The sequence below is a fragment of the Eptesicus fuscus genome, chromosome 8 (assembly GCF_027574615.1).
Source record: "Eptesicus fuscus isolate TK198812 chromosome 8, DD_ASM_mEF_20220401, whole genome shotgun sequence".
NCBI classification, from domain to species: Eukaryota; Metazoa; Chordata; class Mammalia; order Chiroptera; family Vespertilionidae; genus Eptesicus; species Eptesicus fuscus.
This window is the reverse complement of record NC_072480.1, coordinates 81,309,667-81,333,369: the sequence shown is the minus strand read 5'-3', so window position 1 is coordinate 81,333,369 and position 23,703 is coordinate 81,309,667. Positions and strand designations below refer to the sequence as shown.

At 43.1% G+C, this 23,703-nt stretch overlaps 1 protein-coding gene and 1 pseudogene across 1 annotated transcript; one reads left to right on the top strand and one right to left on the bottom strand.

Moving 5' to 3' along the window:
• Window positions 1-745: 745 nt before the first annotated feature.
• Window positions 746-22,273, top strand: LETM2 (leucine zipper and EF-hand containing transmembrane protein 2). The gene is given in 12 exon segments (XM_008146154.3): window positions 746-825; window positions 2,529-2,609; window positions 4,244-4,697; window positions 5,314-5,457; window positions 12,647-12,784; window positions 13,266-13,466; window positions 15,055-15,174; window positions 17,829-17,942; window positions 19,679-19,771; window positions 20,065-20,166; window positions 20,922-20,941; window positions 20,943-22,273. Coding segments are annotated over 11 exon segments (1,473 nt in total). The 5' UTR covers window positions 746-825; window positions 2,529-2,562; the 3' UTR covers window positions 20,983-22,273.
• LOC129149997 (60S ribosomal protein L28-like) lies at window positions 7,649-8,440 on the bottom strand (annotated as a pseudogene).
• Window positions 22,274-23,703: the final 1,430 nt, after the last annotated feature.

Below are 23,703 nucleotides of genomic sequence, written 5' to 3'. Positions count from 1 at the left end.
CCTTGAACCCAGCTCTCAGCGAAGGGTTTCGGGGAGGGCTGGTCCGCAACCTAGAGACTGTGGACAGGTAGAAAGATGTCGGCCTTGCCTTCCTCCCACCCCTGAACCCAGAGCCTCCTTAAACTAAACCCCACAGGGAAGTAAGTCCCGTTGCCGGCGGGAGCCGGGCTTCGCCGCCTGCAGGGAAGCCCCCGCGGAGGACACGCTCGCTCCGCAGAACCTGAGCGCCCATTGGTGAGCGATGTCGTCACTCCGGGTGGCGTCAGCGCCAGGAGAGAGGCGGGGCCATAGAGACGGCCGCGGGCCCTTCTAGCTTGCGGAGCTGGGGCGCGGGGCCTCGGGAAGGGGCCGGAGGACTGAGGCGGCCGTTCGCGGGAGCCGGCCGAGGAGGTCGGGGCGGGCCGGCCAAGCCCTCGGGGCCGTGACTCGGAGGACCGCGCCCGCCTTTTCCCGGCAGAGTCCGCTCCCTCGGCTCCTGGTTCCCCGCATCGGCGCCCAGTGTTCCCGACTGCTTCCAGTTGCCCAGCGCGCTCTCCTCGCCCCCTCGCCCGCCCAACAGCCTTGGAGCTCAGCCTCCGTCCCCCCCTCTTTCGTGCTTCCCTTCCTTCCTTCCTCTTCTGTACCCCGCGTCCTGCTTCTCGTCTACCTTCCATCAACCCGGATCGCCAGCAAGGCTGGTGCTGCCTGCGCCACTCCCGCACCAAAACACTCCGGGAGAAACACTCCAGACCCCACCGCAGCCCGTCCGCACCCCGCGCGCAAAGGCCACCGGCCGAGGGAGGCGAGGGCGCCGGTGCCCCAGGTCCTCCAGAGCCGGAAGCCCAGGTATCCGGCGGCTGCGGCTCGGCGTGCGGGCGTGGGCGCGGGCGGGGCTCGCCGCCCGCCTGGGAAGTGGTTGCCCGCCGCCCGGAGCCCGGGTGCCCCGGCGCGGAGAGCGGGTTGGCCGCCGGATGGGGTCTGGTCTCCCTCCAGCAGGAGGACGCCCGTGCTTAGTCCAGGTTCGGGTGTTCCAAAGTATTAGTTGAACCCTTGATCAAAATGTCTGTTCTGTGGTTGAGGTTTCCGTCCACGAAAGACCCTGGTACTTTCCCCCCAGCGGCAGGGGAGCAGAGTTGGTGCTAAGACAGATACTAAGGCTCCTTGCTGCCCTTGGCTGAAAAGCGCCACGGGATGGAGGAAGGTTTCTGCGAAGCGGTTTTCAAGGTAGAAAGCTCTGCGGAGAATCACTAGCGCAGGAAACCGGTTTACCTCCACTTGAACTATTAGCAGGTACCATGTACATCTGCACTGCTACTTCAATGAATACTTTCAATCTTTTTTAAAAAAAAATAATTCGTTTTAATTTATGTATTTATTTAATATATATTTTTATTGATTTCAGAAAGGAAGGGAGAGGGAGAGAGAGAAACATCAATGATGAGAGAATCATTGATTAGCTGCCTCCTGCACACCCCCCACTGGGGATTGAGCCTGCACCAGGGCATATACTCAGACCGGAAGTCTCCTGGTTCATAGGTCTGCTCAACCCCTGAGCCATGCTGGCTGGGCAATAATCTATACTAATAAAAGGGTGATATGCTAATTAGACTAGGAGACCTTCTGGGAGACCTCCTGGAAGTCCTTCCGGACAAAGCCATGGTGGCAGGCTGAGGCAGAGGTAATTAGGGGCAATCAGGCCAGGAGGGGTGGGCAGTTAGAGGCAAGCAGGCTGGGGGGGTGGGGGGGAACACAGCTGGGGGTAATCAGGCTGGCAAGGGGGCGCAGTTGGGAGCGAGCAGGCCAGCAGGCAGAGTGGTTAGGGGCGATCAGGCAGGCAGGCAGGCAGGTGAGCAGTTAGGAGCCAGCAGTCCTGGATTACGAGAGGGATGTCCGACTGCCACAGGGATCGGGCCTAAACCGGCAGTTGGACATCCCCCAAGGGGTCCCAAATTGGAGAGGGTGCAGGCTGGGTTGAGGGTCACCCCCTCCCTCCATGCACGAATTTCATGCACCAGGCCACTAGTTTGTTTTATATTTAAAAATATTGGCTCAGTGGACAGAGCGTCGGCCTGTGGACTGAAGGGTCCCGGGTTCGATTCCGGCCAAGGGCATGTGCCTGGGTTGCGGGCTCGGTCCCTGGTGGGGGGAATGCAGGAGGCAGCCAATCGGTGATTCTCTCTCATCATTGATGTTTCTGTCTCTTTCTCCTTCTCCCTTACTCTCTGAAATCAATAAAGAAATATTTTTTTTTAAAAGAAAAATATGTTTTTACTGAGAGAGAAAGAAAGAGAGAGAGAAACATTGATGTGAGGTTGCCTCCCCCATGCTGACTGGGACTGGGCCCCTGACCAGGAACCCACCCGTGACTTTTCCGTGCATGGGCGGACTGCTCAACCAGCTGACCCACACTGACCAGGGCAGTACTTTACACCTTGAATAAAATATGCAAATATTTTACCCTCGCAGTAGTTAAAAACACTTAAATCCTGATGCCTTTATAATTGATGCTTTTTCAAATACTGAATTGTTTACTTACTCCTTCTGCCTAGGTCCCTATGTTGACTAGTTGAAACAAATATAAATATGGCTGTCTACTGTTATAATAAAGTCTTAGTTATTGCCCGAACAAGGTAAGCCTTGGAATTTCTCTCCTGCCCCCAATATTAATGTGAACTTTATTCTTCTAGATGGAAAACTATATGTAAAAAGATAGGTTTAGTACACAGTTAAAGCTTTGTTGTTTTTAACTGTGTTGGTTTTTAGGAAGCTGGCATTTTAATGTATTTAAACTTATCCCAAATTTTCAATATGCTTTAGAACTCAGCTGAGTCATTTTGTAGCTGTGTAGTACAGGTAAGATAGAAGATGTAATGGTTTTAGAATGTCATTGATGAATATTACATGAGGCCCTTACATATAAAAAGGAGTCAAGTGATTGGCAAACAAGCCAGTCCTAGGGCTTATACCTGCCCCAGCAAGATCTGTTATCACTTACTTATTACAAAGAATATTCACGAAGAACTTACTATGTGCTGGATACATTGGACATATTCCCTTTTAGCCATTCAAAAAGTGTTAAATCTTGGCATGCTTCAAAAACAAAGAATGGAAAAAGCCATCTCTTTGCCAAAAGAAGTCTCTTTGCCAGGAATTTTCTTTGCCTAGATCATCTTATTTTAATTTTCAAACAGTCTGATGTGCTAGTCTAACTGAAGACTGTGAGCTATGGCAAAAGTAGAATGTAGAGATAGATCCCTGACTGGGGTGCCCAATTCTAGTTCTTTTTTAAAAAAAATATGTATTTTATTGATTTTTTTTTACAGAGAGGAAGAGAGAGGGATAGAGAGTTAGAAACATCGATGAGAGAGAAACATCGATCAGCTGCCTCCTGCAAACCCCCTACTGGGGATGTGCCTGCAACCAAGGTACACGCCCTTGACCGGAATCGAACCTGGGACACTTCAGTCCACAGGCCCATGCTCTATCCACTGAGTCAAACCATTTAGGGCCCCAATGCTAGTTCTTATTCCTAAGGTTCTTCAGGAATCTTAGGTGAAGGCCATTTGGGTTGTAAGTGTCTCTTGCTTGAGGGAATCTATGAGCAGTACGTAGACAAGGCAATCTTATGTGATTGGTTTACCCAGTGGTCGGCAAACTGCGGCTCTTTGGCCCCTTGAGTGTGGCTCTTTCACAAAATACCACGTACCCTAATTAAGTTAATAACAATGTACCTACCTATATAGTTTAAGTTTAAAAAATTTGGCTCTCAAAAGAAATTTCAATCCTTGTACTGTTGATATTTGGCTCTGTTGACTAATGAGTTTGCCGACCACTGGGTTAACCCCCAAAAGGACCTTGCACTGCTTTGTTCAAATAACATTCCTATTGTCAGTAGAGTAGGTGACAGCATAAGTCTTCCACCTGTTTTCTGGTAGTAGAAAGAGAAAGAACTTTCAAACATAACCCCTAGTGGGAAAATATTTGCTATTAGATTTTTAAATGAATAGTTGAAGATTTTCTAACTTCTAATATAGCAATTATTCTTGGAACGAACTTACTAGTATTTCTCGTAGAGTATATTATTCAACCATAAAGGTTACTGTTCTTCAACTGGGATAAAAAAGCTATACTTCACTCACTAACGAACATCATCTGCTTTAAAATACAGGCTTTAAAACTATTTATCTTAACCAGATACAGTATCTATTTCTTTAAGTTTGTAATCGTTTGTGCTCAACTCAGAGGATGTTGCTCTTTATTCCAGATTCCCTAGCCATTTTGTACATCCTACCTGCTCTTCTTGGTTCCCATCACTTGCATTTCTTCACTTGCCAGATTCCCATTTAAATAAAACATACGTGAAGAACTATGGAAGCAGGAAGTACTCCTATCCTAGTCAGTCAGGCAATAAAGGACATCACTCACGAACTAGGATAATACAAAAGCTACACACATCCACTTGCTGGCTACAAAAGGTCCCTGGTGAACCTCAGCTGGAGCAAACCCCCCCAAAGCCACAGGAGACAGGCTCTCAGCCCACAAAAGAAACTGGTATGAAGACTAAGAAAGAAAAGCGATCTTATAGACAAAGAATTATGGATGAACTTAAATATTATTACAATGGATTCTATTTTCTTTGGATTGACACCAAAGTTGCTGTCAAGATGATTTGGAGGCTGTTGCATGGACAGATGCTGACCAGACGAGACAGACGAAGGGTAGGCAAGAATCCTATTTTAAAAAAAAGAAAATGTAAAGTTAAAATGAACTATTTAGGAACCAAGTTTTAAACTCAACTTAAAATTCATTAAAAAAAATCCCAAAGTAGGAATGGTAACTCATGGTAAAGATTGGGAATGTCTGAGTTTCTTACTTGTCTGCTACTGACTTATTGTACAACTGTAGGCAAAATTTTTAAATTTGTATCTATTTGCCTATGGAATGGTTATACTTATGTTTTCTAATCTCTTCAAGGAGTTGAGAGGCTGCAGGTTTGATCTGTGCATCTGAAATACAAACTGTTGTTAATATATTAAATATATGCATTAAAAAACAATTTTAACAGATACTATGTTATTAAAGTCCAGACCCCTAAGTTAGATGAAAGCTACAAGATACCAATAATATATTTTGATTGTTACAGATTTCCTTGAGGATATCCCATAAATGTTACTTCAGAGCTATGATAAAGAGGAAAATCCCACCTTTCCATTTTATAAACAGCTGCAGACTTTCAGAGCCAAAGCAGCCTTTTTAGTTTTAGGGGTTTTTGTTTTGTTTTGTTTTGGGCACATTCTAAAATAATGAATATTGCATATGCATTTAATTCTTTAGCTATTGAGGACTTGTGTTGATTTCTTCCGCTTGGTTCCATTTATGGTGTTCATAATTGTACCCTTCATGGAATTCTTATTACCAGTGTTTCTGAAATTCTTCCCAGAGATGTTGCCATCAACTTTTGAAAGTGAATCCAAAAAGGTATGTAGGAATTTTTAACTTTTAAAAAATCAATAGGCTTGCCTCAGTGTTTAGAGAAGTTTTTAGGTTTATAGAAAAACTAGAGGCCCAGTGCATGATTGAATCATGCACGTGTAGGGTCCCCTACACGCTTTCGCTTTCGATCGCAGGGGAACTGGGTGCCTGTCTGCTGGTGCACCAGGCCTTTCAGAAGCCTCCGGCTCGGTGGAGACTTCTGAAAGGCCTGGTGCCAGAGCAGACAGGCACCCAGCTCCCCCGCTTTTGATGGTCCGCGGCTGGACGTGAGCTCGCTGCTCCAGAGGCCCCTTCTGTGCCGCAGCACAGCCATGGCGCAGACGCTGAGCTCAGCATCCCGCTGGCCCAATCGGCTACCCCGGCCACCCCAAGTCCTGCCCCCTGCGCCTCCCGCTGGCCCAATCGTGGGCGTAGCGGAGTGATGGTAATTTACATATTACCATTTTATTAGGTAGGATTGAACAGAAAGTACAGAGAATCCCCAGGTACCTCTTCCCCCTTTTCCACTGTTATTGACATCTTACATTAGTGTGGTACATTTGTTACAACTGGAAGAACCAATATCTATACATTATCTATATATATAAAAGCCTAAGCGACCGTTACGACTGGTCAGCCGTTTGACCGGCCGCTATGATGCGCACTGACCACCAAGGGGCAGACACTCAATGCAGGAGCTGCCCCCCTGGTGGTCAGTGTGCTCCCATAGCCAACCTCCTGCAGTTGGCCAACCTCCCACAGTCCCTCCCCCGGGCCAGCCGGCCCCAATCAGCCCTGATTGGGACTGGGCAAGACAGCCCTAATCACCGGCCAGGTCGAGGGACCCCACCTGTGCATGAATTCGTGCACTGGGCCTCTAGTGATTAATTAAAGCTCATACTCTACATTAGGGTTCACTCTTTGTGTGGTATAGTTTTATTGGTTTTGACAAATGCATAATGTCACATATCCGCCCTCTCAGTGTCTTACTGCCCTAAAAATCCCCTGTGGTTCACATGTTTGTCCCTCTTCCCTCTATCCTTCAACCTGTGGCAACCACTGATCTTTTTACTGTCTCTATAGTTTTGCCTTTTCTAGAATGTCATATGGTTGGAATCATACAGTGTGTAGTTTTTTTTTTCAGACTGGCTCCTTTGCCTTAGCAATATGTTTCCTCCATGTCTTTTCATGCCTCATTTCTTTCTTTCACTGCTTAATATTTCACTGTATGGATATGCCACAGTTTATTCATTTACCTATTGAAGGACATCTTGGTAGCTTCCAATTGTTGGCAATTATGAATAAAACTGCTAAAAATACCCATGTGTAGGTTTTTGTGTGGACTTAAGCTTTCAACTCACTTGGGTAAATACCTAAGAGAACAGTTGCTGGACTATATAGTAAAACCGTTTAGTTTTGAAATAAATCAATAAACTGTCTTCCAAAATAGCTGTGTCATTTTGTATTCCCACTAGCAATGAATGAGAGTTTCTTTTGCTCTTTATCTTCATCAGCATTTGTGTTGTAGTGCTTTGAGTATTAGCCATTCTAATAGGTGTGCAGTGGAATCTCATTGTTATTTTAATTTGTAATTCTTTAATGACATCTGATATGGAGCATCTTTTCATATGCTTGTTTGCCATCTATATATATATTTTTGAAAAATATATTTCTTTTGATTTCAGAGAGGAAGGGAAAGGGAGAGAGAGATAGAAATATCAATGATGAGAGAGAATCATTGGTTGGCTGTCTCCTACAGGCCCCACACCGGGATCGAGCCTGCAACCCTGGCATGTTCCCTGACTGGGAATCGAACCCTGACCTCCTGGTTCTTAGGTTGACACTCTACCACTGAGCCATGCTGGCCAGGCCTATATATCTTCTTTGGGAAGGTGTCTGTTCAAATCTTTTGCCCACTTATTAATGGGGTCGTTCATTTTCTGATTGTTGGGATTTAAGAGTTCTTTGTATATTTTTGGATTCAAGTTCTTTATCAGATATCTGCTTTGCAAATATTTTCTTCCAGACTGTGGCTTGTCTTTTCATCCCCTTAACAGTGTCTTTTGCAGAACAAATGTTTTAAATTTTAATAATGCACAACTTGATTTTTTTCTTTCTTGGATCGTGCTTTTGGTGTTGTATCTAAAAACCCTTGCCAAATCGAAGGTCATCTAAGATTTTCTCCTAGGTGTTTTATAGTTTTGAATCTATGATCCATGTTGAGTTAATTTACTTCATTATTTTCCTGAGGAAAGTGGTATAACACCTTTACTGCTTTGGGGTGGAGCAGCCACTTCCTCTTCACCATCACAGGTTTCTGGCTGTGCAGGATGGTGTTGCCCGGCGGGTGGCCGCCTTGCCAGATCTGCAGATCTGGGCAGTACATGTTCTTGCATCATGTACCGGATGCTGCTCAGGGCGCTGGGCGCTCTTGTTGACGGTGGTCCACAGGTACGTGGCCGGCTTTTGCTGGCCGCCTCTCCGCCTCAGAATGACCACCACAGCCTTGCCATGGGCCTGCTGGCTCCACATCCACCATCTTGCTGTGAATCAGCCCGTTGTTGCGCTGTTGTGGAAGGAGTTGTGGGCCTTCAGATTGTTGGGTTTCCTGCTGTCAATCTGCTTGTTCCACTTGATCAGGAAGCTGGAGCAGTTCCCTACACCATCCATTGCAGGAGGGCAGACCTGGCGGCAGCTCCTCTTGGCCAAAGACAGAGGTGTAACTTCAGTGTCAAGAGTCTTTTTTTTTTTTTTTTACACGTGCTACCCTTCTCCATTGAACTTTAATTTGTTTTTAACTGTTGAAAAATAAAGCAGCCCTAGTCGGTTTGACTCAGTGATTAGAGTATCCACCTGTGGACTGAAGGGTCGTGGGTTCAATTCCGATCAAGAGCACTTACCTCGGTGGCTGGCTCGATTCCAGCCTGGGCACGTGCAGGAGGCAACCAACCGATGTGAGATTCCCTACCTTCTGCTCTCTAAAAATCAGTGGAAAAAATATCCTCAGATGAGAATTAACAAACAAGCAAACAATCACAAACAAAAAAGCAAACATAAACCAACTGTTATTTCAGTGACTGGTTGAATGGCAGGCATGATTGATTCAGTCGAATAGACCCGTCAGTGCTTTTGAATAGTCTCTGAGAAGAGGGTGTCCTCATTTGATGGTCACTGGGAAGGCGATGAGCGAGAAAACAGAGGCAGCTCCTTCATTCTCTTTATTCTGTGCCACTCTACTAGACAGTGGTATGAAGATATGAACACAATATTATGAGGGGACAAACAGGACAACTTTTAAATCAGATTGGGAAATGTTTGACAGAAGAGGTAACTGTGGAACCCAGTGTTGGAAAGGTGTTCTGGATAGGAAGAATAGCACTTAAAATGGTTTAATGGTGTAAAAGTATGACATAACTGCAGACCACTGATGGGTTGTTTATGGTTGGAATACAAGAGGATCAATGGTAGATGAGACAAGAGTGATATGTTGGATCAGGTTGGACAGCATCTACCACCCTATGAAATTCAGACTTTATCTTGGGTGGTCGGTGATGGAAGGTAAATTTCGGCAGGTGGTGGGTAACATGATTAGGTCTGTGTTTTAGAAAAATAATTTTGCTGGCAGGAAGGATTGAAGAGAGCAGAGCCAAGGGGGAGGGTGGGTAGCGGGAGGGAATCAGCTAGAATGCTATTGTAATAGTAAGAGAGAGGACCAAGCCTAAATTATGAACATGGCATTAGAAATAAAAACTTGAAGATAGATTTGATGGACATTGAAAGCATAGAATCAAATTGCAATATATAACTTCTCGGCAGTGATTTAATTTACTTACATTAAGAGTAATTAGGATCTAGAATTAATACCATGGGATTCTAAGGAAAGTGTTAGTGAATGCAGGAAGATGGGGCAGGGGGAGAGGGATAGAAGTAATTTACCTAAATATTCCTCTTAGCTCAACACTACTTATTCCTGAACATACATATATACACATCATGGACACAGTCCTAGAAAATTCTTTCTTGTTTTCTTTGTTCCATGAAAAGAGAGACAAACAAGAGTGCTAGCTTTCTGTTTACATCGGAGCACAGTACCATGCATTTCTCTTTCATAGTACTTCTCAGTTATACTTTTACATCAATTTGTGGAGTTACTAGTTTATCTTTAGTCACTGTTTGTCTCTCCCATTAGACTAGAAGTTCCATAACTGTTTTTGCTCAGTTTTTCTCTAGCACATGGTAGATGCTCAATAAGTGGACAGATGGATGGATATGGATATGTATTTAAAATATATTTTTATTGATTTCAGAGAGGAAGGGAGAGGGAGAGAAAGATAGAAACATCAATGATGAGAGAGAATCATTGATTGGCTACCTTCTGCACACCCCACACTGGGGATTGAGCTCACAACCCGGGCATGTGCCCTGACCAGGAATTGAATCATGACCTCCTGGTTCATAGATCGATGCTCTATATTGATGTGTATATGGATATGGATACAGTTGAGTGTAATGGATGTCTAAAAATGGTATTGACAAATGGTATTGACTATTGAAAAATGGTATTGACTAATTGTATTGATATTGAAAAATGGTATTGACTAATCATGGTATTGCACGTGCCCTGACTGGGAATTAAATCGTAGCCTCCTGGTTCATAGGTCAACATTCAACCACTGAGCCATGCTGGCTGGGCCACACTGCATTTCTGGTGATGAACAAGGATTTAGAAATAATGGTCAACATAGTGTCTTAAGAGTGTACACTCAGTTCTCTTCTGTATAGTGCTTGGTTCATATCTGTTATAGCACTTAACTCATAAATTGTGTTTGTTTTACATTACTTAAACTATAAGCTACTTTAGGGTAGAGTTAATTACTTAGTTTTCTTTGTTTATGGCTCAAGCAAAATCCAAGGCCACTCAGACCAGGGGTTTGTTCAACTAGAAGTCTAGATTGTTTATACCAGATTAAGAAATAGTATCTTATTTATTTATGTATTTATTTTATTATTATCCTATACTAGAGGCCCAGTGCACGAAATTTGTGCACAGGGGCTGGGAGGGGTGTGTGTCTCTCAGCCCAGCCTGTACCCTCTCCAATCTGGGACCCCTTGAAGGATGTATGACTGCCCATTTAGGCCCAATCTCACAATCTAAGACTGCTGGCTCCCAACCGCTCGCCTGCCTGATTGACCCTAACCACTTCTGTCTGCCAGCCTGATCACCCCCTAACCACTCCCCTGCCAGCCTGATCAACGCGTAACTGCTCCCCTGCCAGCCCAGTCACCCCTAACAGCCCTCCCCTGCCAGCCTGTTTGCCCCTAATTGTCCTCCCCTGCAGGCCTGGTCTCTCCCAACTGTCCTCCCCTGCTGGCCATTTTGTGGTAGCCATCTTGTGTCCATGTGGGGGCAGCCATCTTTGACCACATAGGGGCGGCCATCTTGTGTGTTGGAGTGATGGTCAATTTGCATGTTACCTCTTTATTATCCTATCTAATAAAAGAGTAATATGCAAATTGACCATCACTCCAAAACTGCAGGGGAGGACAGTTGGGGGGGACCAGGCCTGCAGGGGAGGGCAATTAGGGGTGACCAGACTGGCAGGGGAGGGCATTTAGGGGCAATTGGGCCAGCAGGGGAGCAGTTACGCATCAATCAGGCTGGCAGGGGAGTGGTTAGGGGATGATCAGGCTGGCAGGCAGAAGCTGTTAGGGGCAATCAGGCAGGCAGGCAGGAGAGTGGTTGGGAGCCAGCAGTCCTGGATTGTGAGAGGGCAGTCAGACATCCCTTGAGGGGTCCCAGATTGGAGAGGATGCAGGCTGGGCTGAGGGACACCACCCCCCCTCTTGTGCACGAGTTTTGTGCACCAGGCCTCTAGTTTTAAATATATTTTTATTAATTTCAGAGATGAAGGGAGAGAGAGATAGAAACATCAATGATGAGAGAGAAACATTGGTTGGATGCCTCCTGAATGCCCCTTCTGGGGATCAAGCCCACAACCCGGGCATGTGTCCTTGACCAGAATCGAACCCAGGACTCTTCAGGTCGAGGCTCTATCTACTGAGCCAAACCAGCTAAAGCAAGAAATAGTATCTCATTTATAAGTAACTCAGACAATGCAAGTGTCTGTCAGCAGACAAGTAGATTAAAAAGCTGTAGTACTGCCCTAACCGGTTTGGCTCAGTGGATGGAGCGTCGGCCTGCGGACTCAAGGGTCCCAGGTTCGATTCCGGTCGGGGGCATGTGCCTTGGTTGCGGGCACATCCCCGGAAGGGGGTGTGCGGGAGGCAGCTGATCGGTGTTTCTCTCTCATCGATGTTTCTAACTCTCTCTCCCTCTCCTTTCCTCTCTGTAAAAAAATCAATAAAATATATATATATATAAAAAAAGCTGTAGTACTGGTACCTACATACAATGGAATATTACTCAGCCATAAAAAAGATTGCAATGTTACTATTTGTGACAGCATGGGTGGACCTTGAGGGTATTAAGCTAAGTGAAATAAGTCCGTCAGAGAATGACAAATACCATATGATTTCAGTTACATGCAAAATCTAAAGAGCAAAATAAATGATTAAACAAAACAGAAACAGACCCATAGATGCGGAGAACAGATTGCTGGTTGCCAGAGGGGAGAGGGGTTGGGGGTTGGGTGAAAAAGGTGAAAGGAGTAAGTATTACTAATTGGTGGTTACAGAATAATCATGGGATGTGAAGTATAGCATAGGAAATATAATCAATAATGTTGTAATAACTATTTTGGTGCCAGGTGGGTGTTTGAAATATCGGGGAGATTGTGTAACGTATATGATTTTCTAACCACTATACTGTACATCTGTAATTAATACAAAATAGTGTTAACTATAAGCTGTAGTTGAAAAATAAAATGTAAAAAAGGGAATAGTATCTCATTCTAAATACTGACAATGCCTATAATTGAGGGGACATTTTGGATCTATCAAATATTTATGATCATTAGCAATAAATAAAAGGTAAAATTAAAGAGATAAGTTGCAAACAGAGACTGCTTTTTATTTGCTCTGGTTCTCACAGAAAACATTCAATTAGGTTTGAGAATAATATTGATACATGAAATAGGGATGAACAAGAACAAGGTAACAGTTCTTCTTCTTGCATCTTTATCTACCAAGTTGTAATCATGAAGGACTGATTAACTTTTCCTCTTCTATTATTAAGGAAGAAAAACAGAGAAAGAAAATGGCTGCAAAGTTGAAACTAGCAAGATTTCTTCAAGAAACAATTACAGAAATGGCAAAGAGGAACAGGACCAAGCTGGGAGAGACCTCTATGCAGTTCTCATCCTATGTCGAACAGGTGTCAGTCTTTGATATAATACCAAATAACTTCTGGGCTGGGAGTTTTATGAAATATGCATGTTATCGTGGATCTTCCAAATTGTTTACAGTCTTTGAATATGCAAATCTGTCATATAGATATAAAATTGCAAATGTTTATAGTTTTGTGGGTTTTTTTGTTTTGTTTTGTTTTGTTTTTGCAGAAATGTCTATCTTAAAGCAGCCAATGTGCTGAAGACAATGATAACTTCTTGGAAAGGACAGAATTAGGCAAATGTTTGAACTATTCCTGATTTTTCAGTTGATTTAGGCTGACTTCAGATTTCTTTACTTCTCTTTGTACCACAGGGCCCATTTCTAGACCTAAGATAGAATCTATAAATGCTTTGATATGTCTTTCAAATAGTCTACTGGGAAAGTTAAATTAAGTAGGAACTTAACTTGTACACAAGTTAACACATTTTAATTGTTTAATCGAGCCCGTTTGTCCCACTGCCTAGGTCCAAATAGGCCACAAGCCCAGCCCAAAGGAGATAGTTCGCTTTTCCAAACTATTTGAAGATGAGCTAAACCTGGAGCACTTAGATCGACCACAGCTGGTTGCCCTTTGCAAACTGCTAGAACTGCAATATTTTGGAACCAACAATTTGCTCCGCTTTCAGCTTCGGATGAAACTGAAGTCTATAAAGGCAGATGATGAAGTAAGAGCTTAACTCTATCTCTAGGGAATTAGCAAGGCTTTGGGAGATATCTTAGGATGGCTTGTGATAAAGTGCAGTATCTTCTGTTAGGTCTGCTCATGGACTGGTTCTAGGAAAAGGAGTGGTTTTAGCAACCATTACCATGACAACCTGAACCTTGATTACTCATTTTAGGAGTTACTGTACTCTGACCCATTTTCTTGAGAAGGCCATTATAAGCAATTAGTAATTTGGAAGTCTTAGCTGGGACTAATCTAAAGCAGTTAGGACCCACTGGGAAGGAACGGCAGCCCAGTAGATTCCTGAGTCTTCCGCTAAGGACAGGACTCCACCCCCACACCTCTGCTCCCTTCCCGCAGAGCTGGTGCCAAAGTAAATGTTCTGCTGGGTGAGCTGGCTTGGTAAGAAGGGGTGGCAAGACAGGGAGGGAAAGCAGCGCCTAGACATCTGTGAAAGAAAGGCACAATTTGGACTATAACTACTAATTAAACTCCTTTAAAAAATGGAAAGAATCTTCCTTGAATCTGTATCAGCTGCTTTAAAGCATTCTGCCCTAGCTGGTTTGGCTCAGTGGATAGAGCATCGGCCTGTGGACTAAAGGGTTCCGGGTTCAATTCCAGTCAAAAGCACATGCCTGGGTTGCGGGCTCGATCCCTAGTAGGGAACGTGCAGGAGGCAGCCAATCAGTGATTCTCATAATTGATGTTTCTATCTCCCTCTCCCTCTCCCTTCCTCTCTGAAATTAAAAAAAAAAAAAAAAAGTATTTTTTTTTAAAAAAGCATTCTGCCTGCGGGAGCAGGATTCTCAGAACTGAGATGCACGATCCCACTGGCCCCATTTAGATTTCATTTGTTTTCAGAACTTCAGAATAAACAATACTGGTCCCAGGAGTATCATAGTTTTGTGTCACACCAAGCAGAAACGGTGTTATTTACTGAGGGAGTTTTGTGGACCAGAGAGTTAAGGCCATTCCTGGGGTGTTGGTGGGGGACAGTGGGGGAAAGAATACCACTGGGACAGGCAACAGATGGTACATAGAAAGCTTTTCAAGTGAAATATTTTCTAAATGAAACTGAAAGCTGCCATGAAAGGGAAGAGTAGAGATGTCACAAGTAGGCAAATGCAAATCAAGAGGGAAAATAATTACTTTGGTGACAGAGTGTTGAGAAGTTATGTAAATATCTCTGATATTATTAACTAGAGGCCTGGTGCATGAATTTGTGCACAGATGGGGTCTGACTGGCCCTGCCCCCGATCGGGATGGGAAGGGTGATGGGGGCAGGTCCAGCTGGGGGGAGGGGCTGCAGGATGTTGGCCAGCCAGCCCCGCCCCCTGGTCAAACTCCCGGTCGAGGGGACAATTTGCATATTAGGCTTTTATTATATAGGATTCCTTTTGGCAGGATGCCCTTCATCTCAACTGCCACACCTTCCTAAGTCACCTTGTTTTTATAGGTGGCTGGCCTTTGCAGCAGTCAGTATGGGCACTAAGTGTTGGAAGCATCAGGTCCTGTATTTCCCCTGACTAGTTGGAGTTAGGTGAAACCGGAACCAGAAGATCCAACACCATTCCTTACATTTCTTTCAGGTAATTGCCAAAGAAGGGGTGAGTGCTTTGAGTGTGCCAGAACTACAAGCTGCCTGTAGGGCCCGAGGGATGAGATCACTGGGTCTCACTGAGGAACAACTGATCCAACAGCTCACAGAGGCAAGTAGCAGTTTTCCTGGGCCTTTTCACTGGCTCTCTTCCCTACACATGGAAGACTTATTTTGTGATTGCTACGTTGCAAGTGAACCATCTTACCTAATTTGCTTTATTTAATTGAGCGGTGGGATACCAAAGCAGCTAGATTTTTGGACTGAGACAAAGTACGGTATTAGTTTTCTATGAATGCATAACAAATAATCACATTTACTGGCTTAAAACAATGCCCATTTATTTGCTCCTGGTCCTGTAGGTCAGTGGTACAGGCTGCGTTCCTTTCTGGAGGCTGTGGAGAGACCCCACTTCCAAGCTCATTCCACTTGTTGGCTGAATTTAGCTGCAGGACCGAGGTGCTTGTTTCCTCACTGGCTGTCAGCCCTGGGCTACTCAGTCCTGGAGGCACCAGCATTCCTTAACCTCTAGGTCGCCTCCATCTGCAAAGAACTTCTCATATGCCAATCTCCCACATGCTTTAAATCTCCGAGTTCCTTTGTTTTTGATCTCTAGTTCCAGATTTAAAGGTCTCATGTGATTAGGTGAGGCCTACCGGATAATCTTCCCATCTTAAGGTTAACGGACTTGGGACCTTAATTATATCTGCAAAATCCCTTCATAGTAGCACCAAATTAGTGTTTGAATGAATAACTGGGGGAAGCTGTGGGTGCATGAGGGACTGGGAATCTCGGGGCCACCTTAGAATTTTGCTTACTCCAGGTCTGGAGTAAGGACCTGGGCAGTTCTGAGAATCCTGCTCCCGAGGGCAGAATGCTTTTAAAAAAAATACTTTTTTTTTATATATATTTTTTAATAAAGGCCTGCCATGTGTGTGACTCTGTCTGGAGGTGTAGCCTTGCCTTCGGCTCACCTGGACTGCTGTCCCAGTTAGTGCCCCGACCCAATGTAAACTGTTAGCTTTGGGATCCGATGTTTAACATTTTTCCCTCAGATAACATATATGTTAACTAAATTTAATGCCTTTTTTTTTTTTTTTTCAAGTTACAAGAGAAAGTGTTTTTAGGAAGTTACAGAGGGAGTAGAAGTGAACCAGCTGGGCTGGGTAGGCTCAGGAAACAAGTTACAGAGGCAGAAGGGCCCTTGGAGCTTAGGCGAGAGAAAGGCAAAGGTTACACACCTGGGGGGACGAGGGGGAAGAGAAAGGTGTGGGTGTGCTCCTGAGGGGGAGAGTGCACCTAAATGTAATGCTTTAAAATAAAGGAGTAACTCCTATTAAGGTTCTCATTCCTATAACTGTAAAAGATGCTATAAAGTGTACACACGTTATTTTGGGACAGGAGCCATGGCTGTGACTTTGAAACCATGTCAGGTACTTTTTCCTCTTACATGTTGGACCTGCTCTGGTTGGCAGATGGACATATTGTAGAGAGTTAGGAAAATAAATTATTTCTTGAACAGAGTGCATTAAGTGGGTTCAACTCTCAAGTTACTTTCTTGCAGGGGTGTGTCATTTTACAATCCCACTACAAGGGGGTGAAGATACTAGTCCAACCACGTGATATGCAACACTATGAATTATTTAAAAATCCTGTGTTAGAATATGGGCATACACTTCCTAGAAAGGAAAATAAAAGTAGTAAACATGAAACATCTTAACTTCATAATAAGATAAAACTATGAGACTCCACATCTGCTCTGGCAAAGACCAGAGTTTGATAACATGCCATGTTGGTGAGGCTGTGGGAAGAGGGACACTCATGTATTGTTGGTAAAAATGTTCATGGGGGTTTGGCATTATCTTTCAAATCTTAAAAATGCATTTACTTTGACCTAGCAATTTCACTTCTAGCAATTTATCCTATGTTCTTGCACATGTGCAAAATGACATATTAAAAGATGATCCATTGCAGCACTGTCTGTAACAGCAAAAGATTAGAAACTGCCTAAAATTCATTATCAGGAGTATAATCAAAAAAATCATGGCATTTCCATACAGTGGAATCCTTTACGGATGTTTTAAAAGGAGGCAGCTCTATATCTACTTATATGAATCAATCTGCAGGATGAAATATTTCAGTAAAAAAAAGCAAGGACAAAAGTGTGTATCTCAACCTTTGTGTATAGATAAAAAAGATATATTTGTATGGGCGTAGGATATCTCTGGAAGGTTGTATTAGGAATTGGTACCAGTATTAGGAATTGCTTTAGGGAGGGAAACAGGATAGCAAGAGGGGTAGAAGGCAGGCTTATTTTTATTGATTTCATTTGGTCTTTTGAATTTTGTCTTGTGCATATATTATTGATCTAAAAAATAATATGTATTTTAAAGCTTGGCCAATCTGGTACTTGAAAACTTACATCTCATTCGCATTTTAATGTTCATTTCTTTGGTTATGAATGAGGTTGACTTATTTTTTAACATCTACTTTGTGTCCAAGAGCAGATACTTAGCTTCTTTGATCCACAGTTGGTTTGAGAGTTTAATGAAAAATTCTTTCTCTGACTCTGAGGGGCTCTCACCGGAGGGGAGAGGGGTGCTATCCAACTACTGGTGCCAAAGCCAGGAGACGAACGTTCTTATCCTCATTCTGCCATGAGTTATCAGCATGAGCCTGGGGAAGCTGTAAAGCCAGGAAAGCAGTAGATGATCCTGGGTCACACCCAGGTCTCCCAGTCTGTGATTTTCATGTTTTATTTCCCAGTGGCAGGACCTCCACCTGAAGGAGAACGTCCCCCCTTCTCTTTTGCTCCTGTCACGAACCTTCTATCTGATAGATGTGAAGCCAAAGCCAATTGAGATCCCACTAAGTGGAGAGGTGAGTAACTGGGCTCGGAGTCCTCTCCCCAAATCTCTTATTTCCTATTGTAGTCAGAGTAGGCATTTCTTTTGGAATTTTGGCCAACTGGCCTTAAAATCCTTTTTTAATTCCTAAAAAAATATTAAAGTCACTGAAACTATCTCTAGCTATAGGGATGTGACTGCCTTTGATCCCAGCTTGATTTGGTTTTACTAACAGATGTCCAGATCATTCCTTCTCATTAACTATCTAGTCTTCAGACTGTTTTCACCACTTTCTCCTTTGAGACTGAATGGCTCTTGTTCTATTACATCTATTTCATTTGTCCAGATTCCTATTAATTTTTAAGCAGTGACTGGCCAATTTAGAATCTAAACTTTTGGTCTTTCTACAACTTATTGTCTTAATCTTTGTTGTTGCCTTTAACTCAGTAGCCTTTTTTTCTCCTGGTATTTTACTGAGAACCGAGGACTGGCCCCATCACTAGAGCATCTTGCTCTGGGTCCACCAGAAAGGGCCTCGCACTGTTCTACTTTGTGGCTTCTTGTCTAATCAGAACCTACCTGGGTGAGAAAGGAAAAGACCTATAGAGCATGCTGCACATGTGGTTTAGTAGATTAGATGAAATATTCTGGAGTGAGGACCAACCATTTTAAATCTTAGTTATGATGTTGACTCTCTGGACAAGCCAAGGAAAATGATATGAAGTCCAGCATGAAAAATACACTTCAGGAGACCCCATCTTGCTTTCCCTTTGCAGAGTTCCAGAGACTCAATCCAGTCCAGGAAGGATTCTAGGGAGACTAGGTAGGAGCAATTTTGGAGCACAGACCTTGTTCATAAAAAGGCCGGCTATTGGGTTCTTCTTCTTACTCTATCTTTGGTCTTCAAGACGGATCAAAGTTATCTGTCATTCATTGACTGCTGGCAGAGCAAGGAAATCTTGGAATAGCACGTCTCAGAGCTAAATTTGCGTTCTCAGACTTATTGTAGATGGGCAGAAACTCTTTATCCAGATGTTTTCTGGAATGATTGAGAAAGACCTGGGAATTAAGGACAAAATGACAAGCTCCTAGGCATTTTATTGCTTTGCTTTTTTAAAAAATCCAATTTTAAAATTTCTGTTCTCCATATGTACAAAATGAAAACAAGTAGCATGCTAGGTTCTATAAAAATTTAGAGACATCAAATATTCTATAATTTTGGATATACGTAGCCCTTTTCCCTCCAAAGTACACAAAGAAATTACTTATTTCCAAAGAGCAGTGATATATTTTTCAAATCTAATTAATATAATTCTTAAAGACAAGTTAGTTATCTATTCTAGAATGCCACCCTCTCCCTCCATTTTCCTTGTTTTATAGGAACTTCTATTAAGCAGCACCTACCATTTAAATAATTTTTACCATTAGAAGCCAGCAATGATAAATGTCAATTTTGACCAAGTAATATCCATGCCATTAGAAATAGATGAGTAATTGAGAAATGGCACCTTTTTTGAGACTAGAATACCACCAGAATTGGCAAACCAGTAGCTTGTTAATGATTGAAGATTTTAAATACTAGAATCTATATAAGTTGCTATTTCAGGGACATACTTCATATGTGACTCATAAAGGGTATATGGTTGGAGCAAGTTAGGGATTTAGTGGAAAGTGAATTGTTCTAGAAAGCATTGACTACTTACTGTGGAAGTGCTTCTGAGTTTCAGGAAGAGCAGAAAGTTCATGCTTACATAACATCTCTCTCCCTAGGCTCCGAAGACAGATAGTCCTGTGGAATCACCTACTTCACCTGAATCTAAAGAGAACTTGGTGGACTTAGCACCTCAACTGAAGGGAACTAAGGTTACACCATTACTTTTCATATGATTAATTAGGTTAAACATGAAAATAAGTTCATTTCTCTATTTGTAACCCCCTTAATGGAACTGAACTTCAATGGTGTTCTTTAATAAGTAATATTTGTTGTATTATTCGCTGTTTCTAAGAAAGTTCAACATTTTGCTGTACCATCTTGAGTCCTGTGCCAGAATCTGAAGTAGTTGTTGCAGGTTCCTGGTAGTCATGGCAATAGGACTCTCGATCTCATGCACATTGTTTTAAAACCAGTAACCCAACTCTCAATTCTGATGTTTAAGGATGAAAAGTTTATGCAACTGCCACCAATTACATCATCACCTATAACACCATCAACACCTATTTCATTACCTAAAGGATCCGTGACTTCTGCTAAAGAAGCTGTAAGTATTATATAAAAAAAGAAAAGAAAAGAAAATCCCTTTCCCTCTAGTTCTTTTTAAGGGCAGTGAAAATCTAGAATCATAGCTATTGTAAAACACTGCACAGTCCTTGTTTTCTGCACAGTTCTTCCTGTCATTCAAACAGGAAGCTGTAGGCTGAATTTTAGTCATCTTATAACCACTACATTTTTTAAACTTAATTATCCAAAAGTGAAAAAAAAAATCAACCAATGCAACTGTGGATCAGACCTAAACATGTTAAGTCTAGAAGCTAATTACAATATAGACAGATTCTTATTTTCCTTTGTGCCAGATGGAAATAGTTCCCATATGTTGTATATTTCACACAGGATTCATGTCAGGAGATACTAACAGGAAAGCAATTTAAATCTTAGGAGAAATGCTTGTAAATAACAAATTACTTATCTATTTTTCCATTTGGATAAAGGAATTTGGGGCAAGAGAAAAACGCATAATACAAGTAAACAGTAGATGGGTCATAGGAGAGTTGAACTGTGTAGTGAGCGGCTCTCCTGGCTCCTGAGGACCAAAGAGCACCAGGGAAGTCAAATGGGGCAAATTGCATCGAGGCCTGGTTTGCAAGTCTTTATTTTTATTACCAAGGTAAATTATAAACTCAGATTTGACCTTGTGGTCTGTCATTATTTTGATTAAGAAAACCAAGAGAGTAACTCCTAAAGAACTTAAACATCTAATTGCGACCAGGGGTTAACGTCCTTATGTTTTGTACCTAGACGCTCCAGGCCAAATCACAAGACAACCCAGAGCAGCACCACTAGTTCCAAAGGAGCATAAGGACCCCTGGAGGATGAAGCTCACGCTCTCAACTTCCTGCCCTCAGCAGTGGCATTCATAAAGGACCTCCCAGCTAAGACTGGGTCTAGTTTGAATAGAGGATCAGGGGCAGTCCTTTGAGATCTTGTAAACACTCCAGATGATGTCAGCAGTCAGACCAAGTTCAGACCATTTAGAAAACTATAATTGCAAAGCCCATTTCCTCTGTGTCATTATGTCATCCCACTAAACTTTGTGTAAAGCACCCCCCCCCCACCCCATGTTGTTTTTAACAGCTTCATATTTGTGCCCATTTCCTCCCTTTAGGGGAGGAAATTTTTTTTGCATAATGGAATCAGCTTAGTCCTTAGACAACTCTGCCTCCTATGACTTGGCAACCTGAGTAAGAACTTGGAAAACTCCAAAAACCATTGTGAGAGCACCTCACCAACTCTTTCAGAGTGACCCACCGGTAGGAACAGTGCTCTGGAAACAAAGTGCTTGTGAGATGGAATGGATATTCCTCAGTGAAGTCTTTCTGGATATAAAGAAAAAACTTCCTGGAGAATAAAATGGGGAATTAGACTGGCAATCAAAAAAGGTTTGGCTGCTGCTCGGCTGTTCTGAGACTTCCCCTCTGGGTCTGCAGGAATCTGGGAGGCTGCCATGATTCTAGCACATATGGCTTTCATTAGCCACCATTTTGCTAGGAAGCATAATTAAGGGTTTAAGACTTAACCATTTGTTTGTGCTGGGTGTGTGTTTTTCTGGTCTGTTTGTCTTTCACAAACAAGACTATATATTAGTCATAGGGGTAGTTAAAGTCTGATATAATCCCTATGCTACCCAGTAACAAATATTATGTTCAGATATTTGCTTGGTGTTTTCTGTATTGTCAAAACGGAAAAAAACAACATAATAGATTGCTGTGCAGCTGACCCACAGCCTTTTTCCCTTGGGGAGCGCTTAGGAGGGAAAAGGTATTTCGGCCTGTGGGTGATGAAATTAGATCTCTTTACTTGCTGTGAAATTGAAAGCAGTTGGATGGGAATCAGTCAAACTAAATAAAATGCAAATATCCTTGTCTGGGATCACCTAAATGAGGACAGTCATCAGCATTTCACAGCAAGGATATGTGCTTTTATAAGCTTCCTAAACCTCCTCTCCACGAGAAGACAAGCCCCACCATGTCCTGCTCATGAACTCCGCCCTGTTCCTTGAGAAGAATGAATCCCTACTACGCAGCATTCCATGGATCTCCCCATGGGACTAACAAGGTGATTCATAATAAATGTCCCCCCTTTTAAAATGATGGGTGTTTATTTTAATTAGTTCGAATTTCAAGTGTTGACTGTGGGAAAGGGATTAGCTACTTAACTTGTTGAATCCTGTTCAGGTTGAATGATTCATATCTGCTGTTGGACTACAATCTTTCTGGCTTTCCCTATGAGCCGATTAAGAATGATTAAGTCAAGGGGCCCCTGGTCAGTGGGATTATTAGCAGAGTGAGAATGAGTAGGTCAAGGGGCCCCTGGTCACTTTTGGCCCCAGTTGGCCTTCACCCATTTTTGCTTCATAAACAGGCATGTAAGACACGGGATACACCTCTCTTCCCCTTCTTATGATAGTAGCTCAGAGAAGTCAAGATAGTAGTTCCTTTTGTTCTCATCACTTAGAGGGGGTGGCTGTTGGGTCCCATGATAGTTAGACCTAGCCCCATGCTGAGATGGAGTTAGTGGTGTTCAGAGAAATGATTAACTGGAGGGGGAGGCGGGCTGATTTGTAACACTTGCAAATTCCAGTGATGTAAATACTCCCACACAGTTGATTTCAAGCCACCAACAGGTCACTGAACACCAGTTGGGAAAAGATGTACACAATTGGCTCAAGAACCAGTCCCAGCACACTACTAACTTTAGTGCCTACCGGAGCAACAAGCAACAAACTTCTAGTCGTCATGCTCACTAAAGGCATCACTTTTGTGCACCAGAAGCATAAATGGTTCTAAATTCTGTTACTTGTCTAAAACTGAGTCTTCCTGAACACTTGGGTTCTTGCTGACCTTCCCTTTCCCTGGCTCAACTGAAGGAGTGGAAGGCTGTGCCAGGTTGCTGCAAAGCTCTCTCCCTTCCTGGTTCTCTTCCCTGCAGATGCATATACCTCAGTGTATCAGCTGCTACTAAACCCACTGAGTATAATGTTAGGAACTTTCTGAAACCCGATCTGAGTGGTGGTTATAGACATGGCCTGTATCTTAGACATTGAGAATTCTGTTCCAGGTAGGTATCGGTGGCACTTGACATCCACGGACCTGCACTTGTGCTGTGTCTAATTCTGTACTTCAATCGTTACACGTCATATTGGCGATATCCAATAAATGCTCAGTAATGCTAAAATCTATAGGCTAAAGACCTCCCAGTCACCACCAATACACACCTTAATGGAACTTCAAAGCAGGCTGGCATATTACCTAATTAGACTGAGATAATGGCCTGTTGGCTCCTCCCAGTGGCCGCTGATACACAGAGACTTCATTGTCATTGAGATACATTTGTTTCATGAGGTTCCATCTTACTTACCTGAGATCAATTACATTACATTACATTAGCGGTACCAAGGGACTGATCCCCAGTCTATGGCAATTAGAAAAGGCAGAAAGGCAGTATTGATTAATATTGTGGTAATCCCAGGCCCTAATCTTTTAACTCTCAGGAAACCAGACAAGTTCAGTGCCTTGACAGC